The sequence below is a fragment of the Psammomys obesus genome, unplaced genomic scaffold (genome assembly GCF_907164565.1).
Source record: "Psammomys obesus unplaced genomic scaffold, mPsaObe1.curated_primary_1811, whole genome shotgun sequence".
NCBI classification, from domain to species: Eukaryota; Metazoa; Chordata; class Mammalia; order Rodentia; family Muridae; genus Psammomys; species Psammomys obesus.
Window position 1 is genome coordinate 1861096 of NW_026596034.1, and position 24440 is coordinate 1885535.

At 50.8% G+C, this 24440-nt stretch overlaps 1 protein-coding gene across 7 annotated transcripts in view; it reads right to left on the reverse strand.

Annotated features, from left to right (window-relative positions):
• Nfix (nuclear factor I X) overlaps positions 1 to 24440 on the reverse strand; it is an 82066-nt gene that overhangs the window by 48634 nt on the left and 8992 nt on the right. For 4 of the 7 annotated variants that reach the window (XM_055620800.1, XM_055620798.1, XM_055620796.1 and 1 more), the window contains exon 2: positions 18804 to 19335. In XM_055620800.1, the coding sequence (XP_055476775.1) occupies positions 18804 to 19221 (418 nt within the window). In that variant the 5' untranslated portion in view covers positions 19222 to 19335. Of the gene's footprint in view, positions 1 to 18803; positions 19531 to 20349; positions 20491 to 24440 lie in introns of those variants that run through there. The other 3 variants (XM_055620799.1, XM_055620793.1, XM_055620797.1) reach the window with 3 other exon arrangements.

Consider the following 24440-nt stretch of genomic DNA (forward strand, 5'->3'; position numbering starts at 1 on the left):
GGAAGGAAGGAAGGAAGGAAGGAAGGAAGGAAGGAAGGAAGGAAGGACAAAGACCATCTAAAGTCCAGAGTAAAGATTTCCCTCCTCCTAACTCCACCTGTGGGCCACATGGGCGGTACCAGGTAGATGAGAGATGGCCTGACCTTAGGAGTCAGCAGGAGTTTCCTCTGGAGACCCAGAGCATGTGCTGTGTGTACCTCAGCAGTGGCTCCCGAGTTGCTGCCAGCTCCTGCTCACCACCAGGCAGGAAAGAGCCACTTTTCAGTCCCTGGACCAGGAGCTTGGGACCCCTTCTAGGACTGCCCAAGGAGAGATGATGCCACAGAGGCCTAGAAGAGAGTGCCACAGACTCCTGCAGAAGCGCAGCTGGAGATAGGAGAGGGTGGGCTGATGTGGAGGTTACAGTCAGAGGGTGATGGAGCATGTCCGCCAGAAGTGAGGGCTGAGGTAGAGAATGAAAGGCGTGCACACACCTGTGAGAAGCTGTGAGGACAGGCTCAGAGAACACATCCTGAGGTGACACTCAAGGGACAGGTGATGGTCGCAGCAGCAGCCTTCTTCTGGGGCTCAAAGCAATGTAGGCAGGGACCGATGTTTTTTACCGTCAGATTACTGGCAGCAGCGTAAGGACTGAGGTAGGAGAAAAGCCTTCAGAAGAGCCTATAGGACCCAAATAGAAATCCAGCCCCTAGGAAGGTCGGAAAACAGCTATGAGCACGGTATGATCCTGGGTGAATTTACAACGGGGACGAGGGTCTATCAGTTTGCACATTATGAAGTTCCCTGCTGCCGCTTAAAAAAGCACACTTTCCAAAACTGTACCTGACATTTGCAATTTTATTTTATTATTCTTTTTAACCTCTGACACAGCTATCGTGTAGAGGTCGTATAACAAGTTTTAGAAGTTCCCTCCCTTTAGCGATAGACCCTGTCACCGTGGAATCTGGGGACTGGACTCAGCTCATCAGGTTTGCACAGTCGGAGCTTGTACCCACTGTGCCATCTCATCAGCCCCTCACCCACTCACCCACCCACCCACCCATTCATTTATATTCAAAGCAGTGTGTTAAGTAGTTTGGGCTGGCCTAGAGCCTGAAATGTACTTCACGGTCCTGCTTCCCCTCGTGAGTGCCACCATGTCTGGTTCTTATGTGGTGGCGGGGACAGAGCTCAGGGGTTCATGTATGCCAGGCAAATAATCTACCAATTGAACCACATCACCAGCCATAAAACACATATGTTTTACCTTTTCTTTTTAATAAACTAAGGTCTTGAGATACACACACACACACACCCCAGGCTGGCCTTGAACTCAAACTTTTCATGTCACAGCCTCCCAAGTGCTCATTGTAGATATGCTCCACCATTATCTGCATGTTTTCTTTTATTTTTTATTATATTTGTTATTTATAAAATAAGCAAGCTGCACATGGTAGCACATACTCTTAATCCCAACTCTTGGGAGGTGAAGGCCAGAGGGTCAGAGGTTATCCTTAACTTTGTAGTATTATTTAATTTAGCTTTACAGTGGAATTTATTTGTTTTATTAATGTGTATAGAAGTTTTGTCTACATACATGTCAGTGTACCGCATGAGTGACTGAAAAGAATGCCAGATGCCCCTGGAACTGGAGTTACACATGGTTGTGAGCAACAGTGCCAGTGCTGGGAGCTGGCACTGGGAACTGAACAGAGCCCTCTGGAGGGGCAGCCGGTGCTCTTAACTCCAGCCCCTAATGTTTTTATTTATTTCTTTATTTTTGGTTTTGTTTTTCAAGACAGGGTTTCTCTGTGTAGCCCTGGCTCTCCTGGAACTCACTGTGTAGACCAGGCTGGCCTCAAACCCACAGAGATGTACCTGTCTCTGCCTCCCAAGTATTGTGATTAAAGGCATGTACCACCACTGCTCGGCCATGTTTTTAATTTTTAATGAGTACCTACAACACTTACACGAAAAGGAAATTTCTCAGCCCCGAGAGAAAAAGAGAACAGATGTCATTAGAAATGCTGAGAGCCAAGGACAGTACAACTAATGAGAAAAGGTGATACCCTCCAAAATAACGATGTGAGAGGCACAGTGAGGCTAAAATCAAAACCGGTATCCACGCTGGCCACAGCTGCAGATACTTTTAATCCCAGAACTCGAGAGGCGGGGGCATGGAATCTCTGTGCGTTCGAGTCCTGTCTGTTCCACATAGCAAGTTCCAGGACAGCCAGGGCTACACAGTGTGGAGGGTAAAGGAAGCCCTGAGTGAATGAAGTCTCCAGTGAAAGTGCGCTGCTGACATGAGCATGACCACATCAAGGTCCCCAGTGGCTTCTCCAAGTAAGGATAAAAAAAATGACAAAGCCTTCCTCTGACTCGAACCCAAGTGCGAATGTTGACAGTTTGTGCAGAAAATGTCCGCCATAGCTTTCAACCCCAAATGCTGACAGCCTGAAGACTGCTCCCCTGCAGAGCTTGCTCCTACTGAGATTAGCTAAACAAGCCTCCTTGGTCAGCCATATATAATAACCCCACCTCCTGGTTCAGCTGTATGCAGTAAATCTGCCTCTCAGTTCAATGCATATAATAAACACGCCGAGCTGGGATATGGGAGGCTGAAGTTCTTCCATCAGAGAGCACAGTCCCCCATGCCAGCTGTTCTCTGTGTGTCTGTTCTTTCTGTAGGGTTTCTTCTTCATTCCCTTGCCTCCCTACTTTGGTGAATCTCTAGAGCCTTGCAAGAATGAGGCAACATAGTGAGACCCAAACTCCAGACAAAAACAAACAAACAAAACACCCCAAATAAAACCATCATCCAAAATAATTCTGAAGAAAAAAATTATAAACATATATGACTAGCTCTAGAAAATATAATAAAAGATTAGCTGTTAAGTGAATACTTGCAACAAGTTTCCTTTTTTCCTCTAAACTTTATGCTTACTTTACATATATTGTATGTATATAATTTTTTTCTTTTTTTGTTTGTTTGTTTATTTGAAAAAGGGTCTCACTATGTAGCTGGCTATTGGAACTCACTCTGTAGACCAAGCTGGGCTTGAACTCACAGAGACCCTTCTGCCCCTGCTCTCTGAGTACTGGGATTACCACTACCTGCCTTCTAGCTATCTACTTACCAGTGCCTAGCTTCAGAAAAATCCTTTTAAAAACGGACATACATTTACAGTCCCAGCACCCCAGGCGCTGAGGCAGGAGAACTGCCACAAGTTCAAAGTCAGCCTAGGCTACAAAGTGAGGTCCAATATCATGCTTGCTCCCCCCTCAAAAAAAGTTTTAAGAAAGAGGGGGCTGGAGAGATGCTAGGTTCAGAGCACTGGTTGTTCTGGCAGAGGACCCAGGTTCAGCTCCCAGCACCCACATGACAGTTCACATCTGTAACTCAAGCTCCAGGGGACCTGACACATTCATCTGCCCTCTGTGGGCACCAGGCACACAAATACGGTGCACATACTTGCAGGCAGGTGGAACACTATTACATATAAAATAAAATAAGTAACGAATTCTTTTTACATTTTAAGAAATAAAAAGATAGGAAAATAATAGATAGGAAGATAGATGATTGATAAATAGATGATAGCTAGATAAACATAGATTAGATAGATAGATAGATAGATAGATAGATAGATAGATAGATAGATAGATAGATAGAAACGGACAGACGGAGTGAGTAAGCAGTTGAGAAACCACAAGCAAATGGTATCTGAGATTCCCTGAACAGAGGCAAATCCTTGGACCTACAGAGTTACTCAAGCTTACCTGCGGCCTATTGAAAATTTTTTTTATTTTCTGTTCACTAAGATACTCCGTCCCAAATGACAAAAAGCAGCTGGAGAGATGCTCTTAAAATACAGACAGGCTGTAGCAGCCTTAGGGCCAGGCCTCAGCACTGGTGCTGCCCTGCTGCCCCTCCCCCCTGCTGCCCCTCCACTGAACCAGAGGTATTTTGCAAGGAAAAACAGGTCTCTAAAGCCAAGGATGGGCAGATGGGGCTGAGGAAGGCAATTCAGGAGTGGGCCAGAAGGGAAGAAATGCCCCCCTGGAGATTCTTCAAGCCAAAATGGGGAAACTTAAGGTCTGGTCAAGCGAGGGGCAGCAGAGGCAACAGGGTCATCTGGAGAAGTGAGTGTGTATGCGTGAGGAATGAGCTTTCCTCCCTGCTCACATTCCTTCCATAATTCATCGTTAATAACTAAATTCAGCCTTCAAAGCTGAATTTTAGTCCCAGCGAGGGGACTGAAGTTATCTTTGACCAAAGAGGCCTCAGCTTAGGGGGGTTCCCAGGAGAGAGGGCAGGAAGACAGGACCCAGCCTGCTGCAGGAGCCTGAAGGACAGTGCTTCTCAGCAGGGGCCAGGAGGCCTGGCTGAGCCACCACACAGAAGGTGAACACTCTGCAGGGCCCAGGGCTGGTCCTTGCTAATCCAAGCCACAGGGCAGCAGGCTTGAATGGCGTGGGTGTGAGACTGTCCAGGAGGTAGAGGGGACGGAGACCAGAGACTCTGTTTGAAGGCTAGAAGGGATCTACCTGCAGAAATAACATTTTGTAGTGTCGAAGCCCGCCGCTCCAGGGCCAGAGTACACATGGAGCAACGGAGCAACGGCACCACGAACAAGAGAACAGTAAAGAAGGGGCCAAGATGGGGCTGTTTCCCCTCCGCTTTTCTGACACTTCATTCACATAAACCAAAAAGAGAAGTATCTTGAGGGAGCGGTCCCTTTTGACCCATAAGCCCACAGCAGCTTCTCCATTGAAGAAGGCCGCTTTCAGTGCTCCACCAGGCCCTGACAGCATTCTCCCTCGTGGCTGCTGTTTTCAAGGCGGCACACTGCTGTCCCCCCACCTTCACTTCCCTGTTCCTCAGCTTTTCTCCTGATTTTTATGCCCCCCAACCCCGAAGGCCTTTGTGCTGCTGTCTCAAGGACAGGTTGTCAGTTGTCCCCATCTGAAGGCATGGCAATATCCAAAATGGGCTGTGGGCTATAAAAAAACTACACATGGACGCAGAAAACAAAACAAAACAAACAAAAACAGTCCCAGCTTCAAGGTGGAAGCCTGGCATACTATTATGTGCAAAGAGTCACTTGGGAGGAAAATAACCCACCTAAGCTCTAGACTTGCAGAACTGGGTCTCTCCCAGCGGACCACGCCATTTGCCAGACTCTCAAGAGGTGCCTATCTCCGGGTGAGACACAGAAAGTCAGGCCTGGCCGCCATGGGAGCACCTAGCCTCTCCCAAGGAAAATGTTCAAAGGAGGATGAGATGTGCTTTCTGCCTACATACAAACAGGCACAGGCTCACCGGGCGTCTCTGCAGCCAGAGCACTCTGTTGGAGAGGAACACAATTCAAGAGTCCTTGCCAAGTCAGCCTGGCATGTGAGTAATTATATTAATGAATCTCTGAGTTATAAAATCTAATATTAGCTGGTGGCTTTGGTACCATCGGCCTCAGTTACTGTCCCACATGGCTACAAACACTTCTGGGCAGCGCATGGCTTGAACAGACCGAGCATGCATGAACACATGCAGGCAGAGCGAGCAGCAAATGTGTGTGCGGTGTTTAATTTAAAAGAAATTCATGTATTTGAAACTATGCCCAGAGATCTGTGTGCGAAGCCTACTTTATAAGCCACGATACCATAAATAAGTGAGAGGAATCTGGCCTACCCTGGGGCAGGGGCAGCTTCCTTGGCCTTATCTCTCTAGCTGGCAGTATACTGAGGCTTACTGCCCTGAGGAGCTTGAGCTTTTGTGTTCAAAGCCAGCACAGCCCCCCACAGAGCTCTCTTTGACCCTGTAGGCAGGGCCCAGTTACACAGACCCTGCATCCTGCCTCTCCACGATTGCTCATTAGCTGTCTCCAACCCAGATGCAAACTCAGAAGTCAGGTTTCACACACATGGGGTTTGGCCTGCCACCCGGCAGGTCTCCCACTCTGAGGACTAGACCAATACACCACCACCATCCTGGCCACTATCTGTGGATTCCAGCTAAGACCACTGGAAACCACGATGCGACTGGCTATGCTATGCGTGTGGTCAGAGGCAGAGGGCGCCAAGTCAACTGCAGCCAGGTAGTGTGAGTGACAGACACTAGACACAGGTGAAGAAGACAAGTGCTTGCTGTGCGCTCATGGTGCACACTTCACATACAAATGACATCACACAGCTTAGAAGCCAGTTTCTGTAAACCTCATCTACCACAGTAGGACTAGGCACTCTTAGTTCATCAGTTCGTCTGTCCCATCAGTTAAAACCTCTTCGGGGGCACTGTCCAGTCTTCATCACAGGGGAAAAGTGGCTTTCATAGAAACGAGTCCTCCTTCTTCTGGAATTTGTGTGCTGGGGGTGGTGGCTCACGGGCCCTCTGCTACAAGTAACGCAAGCACTGGAAACAACTCTGAGAAATCCACAGGCGACTTGACAGGTGTCTCTGTCACCAGCAGAGACAAGGGACATCCTGAAGGGAGCACACAGCAAGGCCGGCATAAGCCTCTCTCGCCAAGGCAGTGTCGCTCAATGTCCCAACTGGTGATACATGTGGCCACTGGTTGTTTGTTCCTGTGGGACTGTCCTGTGCACCAGATTTTACCCAGGGCGGGACAAGCAAAAGCACACACACAGCTGGCAAGATGAGTGAGCAGTCCCTGTACAAGCCTGACCGTCTGGATGGATGCCTAGAACCCCACACCCACACGCACATGGCAGCATGGGTGTGCATTCTGCATGCCATATCCACACAAAATAGTAATAATAATAAGCTGGTTTTCAAACTATCTACCAACTGGGAGTGGTGGTGTACATCCTTAATCCCAGCACTTGGGAGGCAGAGCTGGAGTCAGGCAGCCTGATAGATCTCTGTAAGTTCAAGGTCAGTCTGCTTTACACAGGAAGTTCTAGGACATCCAAATCTACATAGTGAGACCCTGTCTCAAAAAACAAACAAACAAACAAACACTACAATGCTTACCAGATGTCCCTAAAGGGAAAAATAACTACTCAGTTATTAAGACTCGGTGCTCAAGTTACCTGGTTCCCAGGGATGGAGGAGTTTCCTGGGGCAGCACTCCTAACAGGGAACTTCTGGCTAAGGTCACAAGTTTGCCACATACTCCAAACTGACTTTACTAACCCGCATCCCCCCCACCCGACAACATGAACCTCCTTCATGCAGGGACAGGACTGGCTCATTCACTGCCATTCTATAAGGAACCGTGCCTACATCTGTCCTCTACCTCATGCTTCCCCTGGAGTCAGGACCCTGTCCTTCCTGCTCTTCCCCTGGGGCCATCTCCCCACTGCTGCAATAATTCTGCCAGGGGAGTGGCACAGCACTCGCTCCGGTCTGTCCATAGTCAACTCCCCTTCCGTGAGCGGTCCCCAAACCTTGGAGAGATAGCAGAAACCACTCGGCTCCTCTTTTCTCTCTAAGGTCAACCTGCCTGCTGCCCACACACAGGGAGCCCCCAGACCCCAGAGGCAATGGAGCCTGCTGCCCTGTCACCAGCTGGGTGGAACACCCACCCAGGGAACCCTACCACGGTCAGTCACAGGCTCAGCCCTCACCCCCATCGAACCATTCTACCCATCTGCCGCCTCCCTTTAAAGGCCTCTCCTCACTTGGTCCCCTGGGGAGCGGTCTTGTTACTAAGGAAACAATGATGTCATGTGGCTAGTGGGGATCAGGTCCCTCCTACCACCCCCTCACTAGGTACCATGGCCGCTGACGTCACTGCTCAGAAATTTATAGCCCAGAGCGGGTATTTATAATATGGCTCTGGTGTGGCCACATATTCAGTGTGCGGCTGGTGGCTATTTATAGCCAAAGGATACACACTTATTATACCCCCTGTCTGTATTCTGGGCCACCTGTTATATAACTGCCATTATGCAATAATGCCCATTATATAATAATTATGTGCTAATGGGGATATAATCTGCAGGCATAATAAGGACACACTCCCTAAGGGCTGCATCGGGCCAGCCGGCCTCCTGCAAGTTGCCTCTGGGGAGTGCCCTGATCTCTTCCTTCGGCTCCGCCCAGTCTGGGAGAGTCATCAGGTATCACACAGGCCTGTCTCTCAATCTCACAACAGGGGGCCTTCTTCCCAAGGCTGGCAGACCCAGCTACAAAACCCTCTCTGGGTTTCTTCCTCAGTCTTTTTGCTTCCTGATTTTCCCATCCCCACCCCTGGCCTGGAGAGTGGCCCTCTCTGCCCACCCTCTCCTTTAAGCTTGAAACTGCAATGTGACGGGCTAAACTGTAGTAGCGGCTGATATCTGTGTGCCTTCCAACCCTTTCAAGGCAGGCACCCTCAAAGAAGTCAGGCCAGCTGGTTAAGGCTCTGCTGCACACTAGAATGTCCTCACTCTCTACGAAAGCCAGATGTGGATGTCTGGGTCCAGCCAGGTGCAGCCAAACTGGGCTCTTCTTTCTCAGTCCCTTCAGACAGGTGCAAGAGCCCAAATACCCTTACAGGGTAATTAGGGTTACACTGGCTTAGGGATGCTCTCCCCAACACAGAGCAGGATGCAGGCCACTCAGATGCCAGCACATGCTCTGCTGGTCACCTTTTTCCAAGGAAGGACAAGATGAAACTGTCACCTGGGGAACAGTCGGGAAGACTGGCTCTACACCCATGACAAGGAGACACAGGGACAGAGGTAGAGAGTAGGAGGAGTTAAGGCCACAAGGCCACGGTGGCACCAATAGAGCCAATTTAATTAGCCTAAATATACCATCTGTTCTTAAAACAGATATCTCTGTATTTAAAGGTTACTTGATATACGAATTAATTTTAAAACACACACACTGCCATGGATCTGTGGAGTGAGCCTCCTGTAGGTACAAGGTGGTGGACTGCGGGCTGCTTCTACACTTCTCCACTGTTTAAATTTTCAGAGAGTATTTTACTCTGTAAAAAAGAAAATCAAATACTCAATTTAAAAAGAGCCTATTAAGACCCTGCCATGACAATTCTGGTCCTAACGCCACACTGCGGGATGACTCGCCGGTGCTTTCAGGGTCTTGGATGGTTCTGGAAGGCTCAGGCTACAGACCTGCAATGCCCAGATCAGCAAACCCAGAAAACAGAGAGACTATGCACGAGAAACAAGATGGCACCCTAAACCAAGAACCAGAGGCAGGCTTTCAATTCCCATGGGAATAGAACACGGGGGTCCTGTGCTCCCATGACACTCCAACCCAACGGTCCTGCTGTTCAGACATCTGGGAAGAGCCAGGGTTCAGAGGTTCAGTCCCATTGAGCAAAGGTAAATGAGGCCCAAATCCAAGAGGCAAGAGGTAAGTACTTATGAAATGAATCCCATTTCTTCCAGGACAAAGGCTCTTGTCTAGGGGTGATCCTGTCCTCAGAAAACGCTAGAAAATATCTGGACCCTTTTTGATGTCCCATCTGGATGAGGGAGGGGTACTGAGCAGCTGGTAGAGGCGGAGTTCAGGGCCAGAGGTGCTACTACGCTGCCCTGGTGCCCAGGATGTTGTTCCCACAGCACAGCACGACCTGGCCTGGTAACTGGTATGTCTGGGAAGCCTAGCAGAAGGTGAGGCGATACAAGCCATGAGAGGTCAGGTCCTGTGTCAGCTTCAAAAGCAGAGGGGAAGGTTGAGCTTTGTGGCAGCCTCTCACATACCCCAGCCCTTGGCAGGTTAGCAGGGATTTTACACACACGGCCCCAGACTTCTCAAATGTTAAGAAAGCAGCGAGATGACCAGGCGCACGCCCTTAATTCCGCCATGAACAGCGCCTTTAATCCCACCACTCAGGAAGGCAGAAGCAGGCAGATCACTTTGAGTTTGAGTCCAGGACAGCCAAGGCTGTCTGTCTAGAAAAATCCTGTCTCTAAACACCAAACAAAGCAGTGAGAGGTAAGAGTCAATGGCAAGGCACATGCTTAACAAACACAGGCAAAGTCTAGGTTTTAGCCCCAGCACCAAAACAACAGAGTAAGGAAAAGAGGCGAGGAAAAGAGGTGCGTCCATGTAAGTCAGAGTCCTCAACCTTTCTAACGCTTTGACCCTTTAATACAATTTCTTACACTGTGGTGGCCCCCGACCTTAAAAGTATTTTTGTTCCTACTTCATAACTGTAATTTTGCTGCTGTTATGAATTGTGATATAAATATCGGATATGCAAGATATCTGATGTTCAACCCCCAAAGGGTATAACCCACAGGTTCAGAACCACTGAAAAGGATCATAAAAGGTAATGAATTGTTGACTATTATAAAATTTCCAGCAATCATCTGGTTAATTAAGATAATTACACTTATTTTTTATTTCAAACTATGACCCCCAAGCAGACGCCCAGGGAAAGGGTGTGGCAGGGCAGGGATGGCGGATCCCAAATCCTGTTTGCCCGGCCCTGTACCTAGACCTCCCACACACTCCACTGCCCAGGTCCAGTGTGTGATCTCCTGAGCCCCAAGGAGGTGTGACAAGCACTGTCCCTGGCTGCTGCAGGAGGGAGAGTCCAGACAGCCTGGGCCCTAGCACCTGTCTCTGTAGATCAGTAGCAGGGAGCTTCTCCAGAAAGGATGTGAAGAGAGACAGAGAAAAGGTGGCCAAGGCTGAGAACAGAACTAGGGGTCCGCTCTGTCTTTCCTGTAGCAGCTGGGGGAGCCCTTGAGCCGAGCTATAAGTGGGGCTCCGTCCCCTTCTAGGCTACAGGTACCACAGGGCTGGAACTGCCTCCCATGGGGACTTGCTGAGGCTTTCTCTTCTGAGACTCCACCAAGGCCCAGCAATCCCAGTGAAGTTCAGGGAGCTTGGAGGCCCTCAGGCCAAGGTGACCTGGAACCATTTCTTCCAGAAATTCAGTGTATGACCTAAGTTCCTTGATATCTCTTCCAGTTTCCTCCTCTACAGAGTGAATAAAATGACACCTGCTGACCTCTATGAGTGCACCTCTGAAGGGAAGTCAGCTGATAGAAGGAGCTAACTCCTCCCTGTCTTTCAAGTGCCTGCAAGGTGTGCAGCAGAGAGGCTGCCCGTCCCTGGGTCTGCGAGTCCTGGCCTCTCTCCCTGAGATTCCTTTGCCCCTGTTGCCAGGGCAGCATTCACACACCCAGTCCGGAGCATGGATTTAAAACAGGATGCTGGGAGAAACCGGGGCAGAACCATGTGGAGCGCTTAGACCTGTGTCTACACCACTGTGGTCCTCAGTGAAAAACTGCAACTAGAAGAGGGGACAACCCCCTTCCTCCACCGAGAGAGTACACAAAGTTTCTGGTGAACTGTGTGGATAAGCACCCAAATACCAACAAACGGAGGCCTACCCCTGGCGTGGCAGTAGCATGCTTTGTCATGACTCCGACATCAAAAATGGGAAAAGAGCTTGAATATCTCCTATTGCCTGGCCATGGCAGCGAGAAAGGATGGGCAATAATCTGGAGAGCAGATATACCAAGGGCAACCTCCAAACATATGTTTTTCAAATCACCAGAGGGGCCAGAAAAACCAGGTGTTAGCATCTACAGAGATAAGGAAAGGGACCCAGGCACCCTTAGCGAGAAAAGGGTATGGCCCGATCTAGCCCAACTACCCCACCCAGCCCCTCCACATTCTGGGACACTGTTCTAATGCCAACAGCCCTTCGGCTCAAACATGCTTAAAATGGCGACGGCGGCCTGTAGGGCCGGGCGTTTGTCGTGCTGTTTTCCACGGTGCCCTCAGTGCCAAGAAAAACCTATCATCAGAAATGCCATCAGCTATATTTATCTATCTCTCAGCCCCCCAGCCTCCTCTTCCCGTCTGCCAAGCAGGGCCCTGCGCAGCACCCCCCCTCACCCAGTGGGCACACGTCCCCGTCGCTGATGACTGTGACCACCTGCCCAAGGCTGAGTCTCTACCACTCCCTTCCAGGGCTCTGACAGTGCGTATGCAACACCATTCTTCCTGGTGTACACCCACATGGGGTTCCGGCATGTGCCTGGCCAGGGGCTGGTCTGAGTGTCCCTCTGCATCTGTAGACCAAGATGACTCCATTTCCCTTCCTCCTCAGCTCTCTGCTAAGAGGGGCCTCAGCAGTGCCGCTCTGCTCTCAGCCCTATACAAGTGGCTCGCCTGGTCTCTGGATACCATTCCCACAGCACTGACCAGTTGCCCGGGCAGACCTGCGGCCCTCACCCCACTCTCCGGCACAGAGCGGCAGAGTCTCTGTCTGCATGAGACACCACAAATGCCTAAGTGAGATGTTTGTATTATGAAGGACTCCAGCTCTCTCAGTCCACAGAACCAAGAAGAAAGTGGTGGAGTCAGGGACCAAAAAGGGAAAATGGCAAAGTCAAGATTTATAACCACTCAAGTCCTCTGGGACACAATGAACAGGGGCAAGTCATTTGCTGTCAGGCACTTGAACCCTTTCATGACTCGACACAGGCTTCGATACGAGCCCTCCATGGGCCTAGGTCCTCAGGAAGAGCCTCTCAGCCTTGCACTTCAGGCTAAACATCCTGAGCCCTAGTTGTCCCACAGCTTTGGGCACCACGCCCCTAACTCAGACAGGAGTTCCAGGGAGCCCGCTCCGAGAATGAAACAACCCAAATAAAAAATTTTGAAACCCAGAAGCTCTTTCTCTCCTGCCCCCTCCCCCTCGGCTGGCAAATGAAAACAAACAAGAAATCAAAGAGGCCTTTTGTGCGAGCCCTGCACTGACACGGCTGGGGCCTTTGAAAAGACGTCTGAATTGGACAGTGAAGGATAAAATAACCTAAGCGTGGCAGCTCTTGGGGAGGGAGGCAGAAAGGGCTGCGAGGCCGCTACCTTCTCCCGGCAAAAGTGGGGACACTGGCTGCCACAGGACACTAGAGCAGACAGAGAACCTAGCATGGGCCACACTGTCTATCTGCACCCCATCTCTGCAAGAAGGACCCTGACTCTCCTTTATGGCCACCATGAACTGAGCTTCCCCCCAAGGAAGCCCTGAGGGCCTCTCACTAGCAGGAATTACTGCAGGTTCTTGCCTACTGGGTATTCGGGATGGAACTTTCCAAAAGCCACCAGCCAGCCTTTGCCTGGTAGGCACATAAAGGATTTCCTTCTTCCTAGAGATTTGGGAGTCCTAAGACCATAGGCTAAGTGTGTACTTCACAAAAGACAGTCTCCCATTCTTTTTTTTTTTTTTTTTTTGAGACAGTGTTTCTCTGTGTAGCAGCCTTGGCTGTCTTGGACTCACTCTGTAGACCAGGCTGGCCTCAAACTCACAGAGATCCACCTGCCTCTGCCTCCTAGAGTGCTGGGATTATAGACGTGTGCCACCATGGCCGACTTCTCCCATCCTTTTTGGTAGTTCGAAAAGTAAAACAATTCCTCGGGCAGTCCTTCTGGTGGCTAACCCCCAGCACTCCTGCTGCAGATCAGCCTGTTTCCTCTGGGCTGATGATGGAGTGCAGCTGGTCACCATGCCCATAATTATGGACTGGACCGTCCAGCCGACTTTGGCTCGCTCATGGTCCGATGTCTGTAGCATAAGCTCAGACAAGGACCTTTCATCGTCTCCCTCATGTTACGGCTCCAGCTTGGCCAGCATAGAGAGCATTCTATCAAGACCCCTGGGAGCCACAAGCAGCAGTTCCTGCCTGGCTAGGCAGAGAGCCCGGGGACAAAGAGGACAGGAGCAGGTGCTCAAGGGGCTCCAGAAAGAAGGAGCCTGAAGAGGGGTCAGAGCAGTCTCTCCACAGCCAGGACCCCGAAGTGTGCTGCAGGCCTGTGCTGTCGGAGGCCCTAATAATGGTGAGGCCTTAGTGTTATGTAGCTGGAAGGCCCTGAAGGTGTCAAGTGCACTAGGGCTCTGGCAAGGCTGGAGGTGCTGATGAGGACACTTTGGACGGAAGGAGCACATGGGCTCTTCTTAGGTGGAAGCTATCACAGTCAGATCAACCTGCTTCCACCTGGGCCATCCCAGAACAACAGGTGAAGAAGGCAGAGAGGCATGTTGGGCTCAGTAAATCACAACAGCGGTCACCGTGGCAGCTGTCACCCATGGATGGCCTCGGCATGAGTTGACTCAAGCCGGTGAGCCACATACCTTGAGCCAGAGGCATTAAGACTCGCAATCATCAGTGGGGCACGGTGGCACATACCTGTACTCCTAGCACTCTGGGTGGCAGAGGCATTCGGATCTGTGTGAGTTCGAGGCCAGCCTGGTCTGCAAAAGCCAGTCCAGGACAGCCAAGGCTACATAGAGAAACCCTGTCTCAAAAAAGCAACCAAAACAAACAAACAAAACAAGGTAGCAATCCTCAAAGCAACGGTGGCACCACTGACAGGAAAGTCTCACGGGAACTAGACATTGAGTCACAAAATAACCCGGAGATCTTGCTAATGTCACTAATTGTGTTCCTAGACCCTGTCGTCTCTGCCAGCCCAGATACCAGATGGTGCTGCCTTAAGACACAGACAAGCGGGTGACGAAGGGTCCGTGTTCAGGGTGGATCTGGAAAGGGAGCAGCTTTGGCGGTCCTTCCCACATGCACCAGACTCACCAGAAGGCGTGGGAGCCCAGAATAGTTTTAGGGGTCATCCCTGGCATTAAGCAGGAACAAGCGATAGCCGCTGCCAGTGAGGCACACTGGTAAGAAAGCCTGGCTCAGGCCTCGAAGCCTCAACTGTGAAGCCCAAGAAACTCCTAGAAGGAGCAGAATCAAACCAAAAGAACATCTCATATTTTCCCAAGTCTGCTAGGCAAAGCCTGACTTCCTAGCTAATTTCCTACCACAAAGATGGCCGAGCCTGCCTACCCCAGGCCTGGCCGAGCCTGCCTGCCCCAGGCCTGGCAGCACACCGAACCACCGGGCACAGCTTGCACAGGCCCCGTGGGAACTGCACGGAGGAACGGTCCACTTCCCTCAACAAAAAGTCCTGAGACGCAGAGGAGGAGGACAGTGACGATGCAACATTGACCACCGCTGCCGACAGAGACGGATCAACCATAGGGTGCGCGGACAGTCTTATCTGGGGTCTGACTTAGATGGACAGAAACAAAAGCAGGTTGATAATTAGGGACATGGGGATGTCAACCAGGTATCACGTGATACAAAAGGCTGCTGAGCTGCGAGCAGTAGAGCAGGCCTTTCACCCCAGCACCATGGAGGCAGAGGCATGTGGATCTCTGTGAGTTCAAGCCCAGCCTCTTGAGTTTGAGGACAGCAAGATCCTCAAAAAACAAAAAATCTCGGACTTGCTGAAATCTCAGATGTGACAACAGTATTTGGCTCAGCATTTTAAGAGATGTACACAGAATGCTTATGGGGACAGACTGTGATGCCCAGTACTCGCAGGCAATGGGAGACACACGTGACTTGTGCCTAACCTCAATCAAGGTCTGTGAGTCCCACAATGGGTGCAGGAGCCAGGTGCCCGCCAATGGTAAAGAATCTTTACAGTTCTGAATTTCGTCTCTTTTGCTAGGGCTGAGCAAGGTTCGAGGTTTGCTCCTTGCTGTCCTCTCACCTTTGGAGGCCTCATGGGATTTGGAGGCAGTCGGCATGGCTGCTAGGCCTACACGGCCGCGCCTTTCCACACCACAGAGCCCCTACCCCCACTCCGGATGTCGCTGCCACACCCCTGCTCTGGGACACCTGCTCTGCAAGAAAAGATGTCCCAAGGAAATGGACATATATCCCCCCAATCACCACACCCCAAGTCCACGACAGGGCTTTCTGCTTCAGGACGGCCTCCGCCTCCCCTGCTGAATGCAGCCCGATGCGTTCACCGGATGCCAGGTGACAGTCCTTCACAGCAGATAGGTGGCTTTGTGGCAGCCTTTTGGCCCAATTTCTAGATGTCATCCATACATATCCTCTATTACTTCTCACTATGTCTTGGCTCAGATCTTCTGGGCACAAGGGCCTGTGAGGGTCTGGGCGACAGTCGTGCCTAGCTGGAAAGCTCTGTCTTCATATCTCCAGTCATGTCAAGCAGGGTGGTTAAAACTGGCACCACCATCTCAGCCCCACCCAGCTCTTCAACCCAGCTTCTATTTTTAAAGATTTATGTACTGTCATGTGTATGAGTATCTTGCCTGCACCATGTGCCTGAGGAGGTCAGAAGAGGGGGTCGGATCCTCTGGAACTGGAGTTACAGATGGTTGTGAAGGGCTGTGGGTGCTACGAACAGAAGCCAGGTCCTCTGGAAGAACGAGTGTTCTTAACCACAGAGCCAACTCTCCAGCCCTCAGCCCCGGACCTGCTTTCTTCTACTGTGGCTCGGCTGCGTACGTTAAAAGGAAACAGAGAAGGTGATATCACAGAATCAACACCAGTCACAGGACATTTGTCACCACACCGGAGTGGCTCGGGGAGGAACACGCAATGAGGTCCTGTGAGTGGTCCTGGCCTTATCAACATCTACATTTCCTCCAGAAAGGTACACTGAAATTCTAACCATTCCAGCAAAAAATCCTGAACATTCATAGCTACTGTCTGACGTCTGGGCTGGAATTACAACCAATACCCAATACGTCTCCAGCTATGTACCCAGTTATTTGTTAAGGCTGGGCCTCAGCCCGGCCAGAAGTGGCCTTGGCAACATTCGGTGTACTATGAATTCACTCGTATTCCTGGGTGAATGATCTCATTAGCTGGGGATAGGAAGCCTTGTTCCTTCCCTTGCCCCCTTCCACCTGCCAGATCAGTAGAGAAGCCAGAAGGCTGGGAAACGGCTTCCTTCCTTACACCCCCAGCTCATCTCAACCCACAGGGGCAGTAGTCAAGAATGTGGCCTAGGGCTGGCTGGTCCTATCTTTAATTCCAGCGGAGACAAGCAGTCAAGGCCAGCCTGTTCTACACACCATTTCTGGGCTAGCCAGAGCCACATAGTGAGACCCTGTCAAAAATAAATAAGTAAGGTAGCCTAAAATAAAAGAGGCCAGGAAACAATACAACTGCCAGGGTCTAAGCACCAAGGGGTAGGAAAGGAAGAGGGAGAAGAAGTCGCCAGTCTAGAACAAAGAGGGATGTTGATTTTCTCCACTTGGTTCTTGGGTTCCAAGCTCTAGGAGTGGAAGGCCTAGACTCCCCGAGTGAAAAGTTATCTGCTAGAAGGACTGGCAGGGCGGATTCCTGCACCAAGCAGCCCGCAGCACCCCAACACTGACAGGCTTTCACCCTCAAAAACCCTCTTCCTATATACATAGAATGAGGGATAACTTTGCCTCCCTTAGATTCTTCCCCCAAATTAAAAAGATAAGAGAAAATCTAAGCTGCAGCGAGAGGGAAGGACCGGAACCTGGCCTTCTAAATTGAGGGGGTCACTTAAGGCCACGTGAAGGCCTAGAAAGATCCATAAAGTAGGAGGGTCCATGGCCTCCAACCAGTCACCAAATCCCTCAGAGAGGGAATGAGCAGGGAGAGAGGCCTGGAATGTCACTTCTCTTCACACTGACATAAACTCAACACTTGCTCTCTGTAAGTACAGCACTCCTGAAAACATCTCCCCAGCTGTGTGCCTGGACCTGTCCACACCACTTCCTCCTAACTTTCCCGACAGGCAAGGGGGTGGCCACAGTAGCATGAACTGCCTTTCTTTTTTATGAATGAATACAGGAAGACGTGGAGGCACTGTCACAGGAAGGGCAGGTTTTCAGTTTTCCAGAGCTTAAGTAAAGCCACATTCTCTCACAGTCGCACAAAAAAAGAGGAAGAAGGGAGATGGGGAGGGGGGTGTGCTGGAATAGTGGAAAGGAAAACACACACACACACACAAACACGCACACAAGGTTTGGTAGCCTCTCATTACAAGTTGGTTGGGCACAATGTAAACACACTTCTGCCTTGCTTAATCACAGGGCACCGGCCCGTTTAGGTTTCAAAGGCGGCAGTAAATTGGGCGTAGCTGAGTGGAGGCTAAAAATTAACCAGCCATTTCTGTTTCAATTTGTAAGAAAACAAAAGTGGAAAGAAATTATGAAAAGAGAAAGGGAAATGAGGGTGGGGGATAGGCAAGGCCGGAGCTCTGAACTAGCCCAGGCTAGACACAAGGCAATATCAGAAGAACAGAGGCATCTAGGAGACACTGAAGGCACAAAAGGGACCGGGTTTTTGTTTGTTTGTTTGTTTTTTTGCAGGTTTTGTTTGTTTCACTCTTCTATAGCAAGCTGTTCCCTGGCAGGCCTACTCCCCACAAAGCCCCTCTGCGCCATCACAGGGCCCAGGGCCACTGGCACCATCCTGGAGCGGGCAGCTCAAGGATTCTCACTGCGCTCTCTCTTGCTACAAAACAAATCCTAGCCACAACAGCTCCTACCTGAGCCAGAATCGGCCCTACTGCCTGCCCTCTACTTCCCACTTCACTTAGTCTCACGGTCCAGATGCCAACCACATGCCCCTCTCCTGAACTTGCTGCCAGCTACCCACCACCACCAAAGCCAGCTTTTCCTGGGAAGCCACAGAGCCGCACCTTCTCCCCAACCCCTAGCCCTCCCATCTCACCAGCAACAGTGTTGATGTTGTCATCATTTGTCTCAAACTCTCACCCTCTCACCGTTATGGGTAATTATGGGACATCTTGGCCCTGTCCTAAAACCTCCAGCATCTTTACTATGGGAAAGACTGGGATGCCCAAATTGGGTGCCATAGCGAGGGAGGGGAGGGGAAAGAGCAAAGGGGAAAAACAGAAAAAGGATGGGAACATGAGAGGGCACTACCACGTGCGGGGCAGAGTCCAGGAAGACAGTCTCCCAGGGAGGCCCCTAAGCAGAGCTGTTCAGAAAAAGGAGGAGCAACAAACACAACAAATGCCGCAAGTGAAGTAAAGCTGGGGAGGGGTGTTGAAAGTGACCTACCCGGAGTGTGGACAAAGTAAGCCAGATAAAGGTCCAGTTCTTTGATTGTGACTCCAATGTGATGTGGCTGGACGCACAGGCCGGGGTTCGAGCACTGGGGGGACTTGTAGAGCCGCTCCCCATCAGTACTTTCCAAAGGGATCCCTTTAAACAAAATCACCATGACCAGGTCCAGCCGCCACACCTTGTCGGCCTGGCGCAGGCAGTCAATCCGCCGGATCTTGCCCTTCTGGTCCGGGTTGGAGAGCACGCAACAGGGGGGCTTCTTGCCGGTGATGGTCAGCACGAAGTCCTCGCGGAACTCGGGCCGGATGTCCTTGCGCAGCTTGGCCAGCAGCCGGGATGCCCATTTCTGCTTGATCTCCGGCTTCTCGCCCAGCAGCTCGTCCTTCACCGCGCGCTCCTCGTCCTTTGACATCCGCTTCTCGTGCTTCTTGAAGTACTTGCGCTTCCGCGCCTGCAGGTTGAACCAGGTGTAGGAGAAGGCTCGGACGTGAGGCAGCAGCGCCTCGATGAACGGGTGGAACTCATCCTGCAGGCGGCAAGCCGGGAGCATGCGGGGCGAGGGAGGACGGGAGGAGGGGAAGCCGGGATGAGGGGGAAAGAGAGAAGGAGAAACGCAGCGTTAGAAGGGGGCACTAGAAAAACTGCCTTCTTCTCCTTCTCCCTCCCCCCCTCCGGCAATTTCTCCTGAGATTGTTCTACTGAAGTGTGGTTTGAAGCCACCACCAGCTTCGCCAGCCACTTGCTCCCATCTCAGCCTCAGCAACCAAACAGAGGCACGGGAGCTTGTCCACACACCTATTCTCTCTCTCTCTCTCCACACACACACACACACACACACACACACACACACACACACGTGCACACAGACAATGTTGCTACACACACAACCCACAGGCTTGCTGCCCCCCTCCCCGTCGCACCCATGACATCTCCATGTTCTGCAGCAGCTGTGAACTAGGGTTAGCTGGTCCCAGCACAGTGTCCGGCTGCCTGACCGTGCACACCGAAGGGCATGCAAGAGCTGCCTTCTGTCCTTCGGTCCGGACTGGCCAAGGTTTGACCGCCCCCGAGAAGACAGAAAATGCCATCTGAGATGGAGGAAGCGGCGTTGGGTCCCCTCTCACCAGGCTGTTTGCATTTTCTTTTCTCCAGATCCAGTTGGAACACCCTCCCCAGCATTTTTTAAAATCAGATCTAAATCCTAAATATGTGGTTTCAGCTTTGTTATCGGCACCAATGCTAATGTTAATCACAGTAATAATGAACAAAACACTTCTTGTTAGCCCAAATAAGGTGGTTTTTCTCAGCCACATTAGGGTTAAAAGCTACATGGGTCTTTCGGCCCCTTCCCCAATCTCCCACAACCCCTTTACCCTCAATCAGGTGACAGAGGGCTGGTCTCTCTCAGGTTATTTTTTTTCCTTTTGTTTTGTTTTGTTTTTTTTTGTTTTTTTTTTTTGCATGTTTGCTTGTTTGAAGTTTAAATAATAATTGATTTCTTTTTACAAAAATAAAGCTGGAAAAAAAATCAAATAATTACCATTGATCTGAAGCACCCGGCAAAGCCAACGCCTGATTCTGAGATTCTGGGCTCAACAGAGTTATGAGTTAGGGGCGGTGGGACGCAGGGAGGAGGAGGAGCAGGGAGGAAGGTAAATGTTTTAAAGGGGGTTATTATTGGTGTTCTGGGGAATAGGGGGCGGGCTTGGGTGGATTCTCAAACCCTTCCCCCTCCACCCCCCACGCTCCATTGCACAGAGGGGGAAATTAATTTTTTTAAGGAGTAAAAAGAAAGAAAGGTCAGAGATGGCGAGCAGAGAGAGATGGAGGTGGCCTCTACACACACCAGGTAAACAAAAGCCAACAAATTGTTTCAATTTCTTCCTCTGTGCATCCTCTTGCAGTTTAAAATAAAAGAGCAAAAAAAATTTGCAAATTAAAGATCAAAACCAACCTCCTACCTACCACCGCCACCCTACGCACACCCACGACAACGTACCCTACCCACCCCCCACACCCCCGAAAAACAAAAACAAAAACCAGGAGGGAAAAAGCAGCAGCTGAAGAAAAGGCTTTCGGCTTTGGCAGCGGCACAGGGTGTAAACTTCGAGCGGCTCCCTCCGCCCGACCAGAGGGAGAGGGGGAGCTCGCAGATTCTCGGGGAAGAGGACGAGTTCTGACCGGCTGCAGACCGTTGCTGGCAGACGCAGCAAAAGAGAGAGAGGGAGCCAGGGAGGGAGGGAAGGAAGAGGGGGAGGGAGAGAGAGGATCTCAGGAAGACGGGGATGGGATGGGGTGTGCGATGGTGCGCATGTGAATGCGCGGGAGAGGGTGTGCACCAGCACTGGGGGGGGGGGGGGAGCTTGTGGCTCCTTTTCTCTCTCAAACTCCCCCTCCCCTTTCATGCTCAATCCCCATCCATTTGTGTGTGCCAAGTCAGTAAAAAGGGGAGGGAGACATCCAGAGGAAAGGAGAGAGAGAGGGAGGGAGAGAGAGGAGAAAAGAGAGAGAGAATGAGCGAGGGAGAGAGAGCGCGTGAAAGAGAGTGAGGGGGGGATCCACCTATTTGGCAAAGAGGCATCCTCATGCAGCCAATGGCTGGGCCCAAGGGGAGGAGGGAGCTGGGCGAGCTGAGAGGGTGGGGGAGAGCCCCCCCAGCAGTTGGAAACCAAAAACAATTTGCCCAATCGACAAGTTCACGTCTAATGAACAAGCAAAAGCAAAGTCCAGCAGTTATGAATTTTCATCCCCGGCTCCCACTCGGGTCTGTTTGGCAGCAGCCATCCAGCAAACTTGGGGGGTGGGAACACCAGGATTGAGGAGGACACGGACTTTTTTTTTTTTTTTTTTTAAGCCAGAAAATAAATAAATAAAGGCCTGCCTCCTGGCGGGCTGGCGGCTGGGCGGGAGCCCCACAGGGCTTTGGGGAAGCAGCTGCGCCTTCTCTCTGTGTTCTGCTTTCAGTGTTTCTCTCAGGCCAGCACACTCTCTTTCTGGTTCTAGATTTATTTTTTTTAATGGAGCACAGTGGAGCAAGTGGACATTTTCTCCTCTCCCTTGAGCACCAGCCTACAGAACTATGAATAGGAGGAAGAGCTCCGAAAGTGTCCACGCCGGCAGCACTTCCAGGGCCCAGGCCGCTCGCTGCTCGTGGCTGGGTGTTGCCACCTCTTGGTCTTCCAGACCAGGCTGCCTGCAGGACTCCGGATTCCCAAACAAGGGGGCCGCACCCTTCACCTCCCTGCTTTCCCTCAGCCCCTTGTAAGCTCGCAGCGTCTCTCGGCCCACGCCCAGCCACGCACACTCCATCAGTGGTGACGAGAGATGCCAAAGCAATGCAGCTCCTGAAACTGCAAGTTTATTAAAATAGCCTCCTGCCACGGCACTGCTCTGCAAGCACTACACAGGCTACAAACAACAGCCAGCCCCTGGGAGAAGTGACAAGGCTGCGACCGCCCCCCTTCCCTCCCCAACAGCCCTCCCCTCCTCCAGATCTGCCTTTGCTACTCCTCCTTAGCTTTCTTACCTGTCCCTCAAGTCAGACTAAAGAGCCAAAGAAAGCGCAAGGTACAGAGCATAAAGCCCAGGAGCCTGGGCAGAGGGAAGGCTTGGCCGGCCTTCAGGAAGACAGAAAGGAGGGCTGAAGCCAGAGAAATCTGTTTTCCAGGTCCCAGAGCAGGAGGGAGGGGAGCACTCTCAGGAGGGAGATTCCCCCACACCAGGGAGGACCCTCTCCAGAAAGGACTCCCAGCAGCTGGCTTATGCCTCGGAAAACAGTAAGAAGACAGGAAATGAGAGGAAGAGCAGAGGTAGGACATCAACAGACTTTGCTGAGTGACTGGCTCCCAGTCCTCAGAGCCACCCCCTCTGCAGGCTCAGCCCTAAGCTGGCAAAGGAAAAAAGGTCACCGCTCACGCCTGCCCCTTTCCTCTTCAGCTGAAACCCTGTGCTCGGTGGCCTTTCTAGTCAATGGCAAAAAAGGTTCCTGGAAGAGTGCCTGGGGTGTGCCAAAACAAAAGATCCACCCCAATGATCTACCCCCTGACAATGGGAGGTGCCATCCAGCACCTGGGACCCCATACCCCAAATGGGCAACTCCAGTGGAGTGAGTTCACAGCTGACCCAAGAGACACAGAAAGAACAGTGCAGGAGGCAGGTGCCATCACAGACAGGCCTCTTAGGGTGCTGTTCAATAATTCACATCCTGTGAATAACAGGCTTTGGTCCAAACAGCCAAGGATGCTAGCTTAGCAATAACGACATGAGGTACTGAATGAACACTGCCTTCTCCACCTTGAGGAAGCAATTTCATTTTGTAAAGTCAAGATGAGGTCATAGAAGCTGCAGGTGAGTTTGTATCTGGTGGAATAGAGGGTAGTGGGGATGTTGCTGTTCTGGTTGTTTTCAATATTAAAATGAAAATGGCCAATATTGCTCTATGGCAAATCCCCTTTGCTGTTCTGGTTATGTTTTAAATATTAAAATGAAAATGGCCAATATTGCTCTATGGCAAATCCTGGCTTGTTCCTTGTGTGGTGGAATAACCGGTTGAAGGTCTGGCTTGGGGAGCAACAGTTCCCGCTAGGAGAAAATCCACAGATGTTCGGGACAGTGTGAGAGTCAGTCCCTGAGGAGCTGAGGAAGGAAAGTATCAAAGGTCCCTAGAGTGGCAAACTGATCAGAGAAGTGGCAGGATGGTGGACTGTGTGCAGGAAGCCCAGGAGACTCTGGCAGAAAGGCAACAGGCCCTTCCTCAGAGATCTGGGAGGGAGAACAATTGCCAACTGTCCTCTTAGCCAGGGGGCTATAACCCTGAAGGTGAGCAGATCACCTCTGGGCAGTGTCTCCTGCACGATGTTGCCAGCAGGGCCTGTGGGCTTCCTGTAAGCAGGCCATCCAAGGGGAGAAAACAGTGTGTGTGTGTGTGTGTGTGTGTGTGTGTGTGTGTGTGTGTGTGTCTAGACCCCCAAACAAAAGAGAACCTTCTCCTTTTTGTAGGAGCCGGCGTAGGCACCCTTGGAAGATCACCTATCCTTATCCCAGTCCTTCCTTTCCTCCCTCCCACCTTTCTGGAGGTCCCACCCTTGCACCCTGATGCACCTACACCCAAGCCAAGACTGAAAATTGTTGATGATTCAAGTTGCTTCCAGGTCTATATTCAAATAGAAATGATGGTTCAGGATGGACAGAGCAAATGTGGGAACCTGCAGGTCACTGAGGAAGAAAAGAAAGGAAGAGAGAAAGAAAAGAAAAGAAAAATTGACCAAAGGATTGGCCAGGGATGCTTAGGGCATCAGAGAAAACAAAAGGCTTCAGGGAGAGAAACAGAGGGAAGATAGAGTTTGAAAGGTACTTCCTCCATTAAAAAAAAAAAAAAGTCCAGGAAGCCAGAAATAATACTTTTGAAATCAATATGGACTTTTGGGTTTTAGAAGGGAAATTTTAAACTTCATGAAAAAAAAGGCCTCTCTTATTTTTACAAAGATAGAATTTGGTGAAAACAGCAATAGTTTCTACTGAAATGCTGCTTAGATAGACTCTGGTACCATTCAGCCATCACCAAGAGGGATGTGTCCCCACCCTCAAAGAAAGATTAAGCAGGCCACAGAAACAGAAATGCAAAGGGAGGGG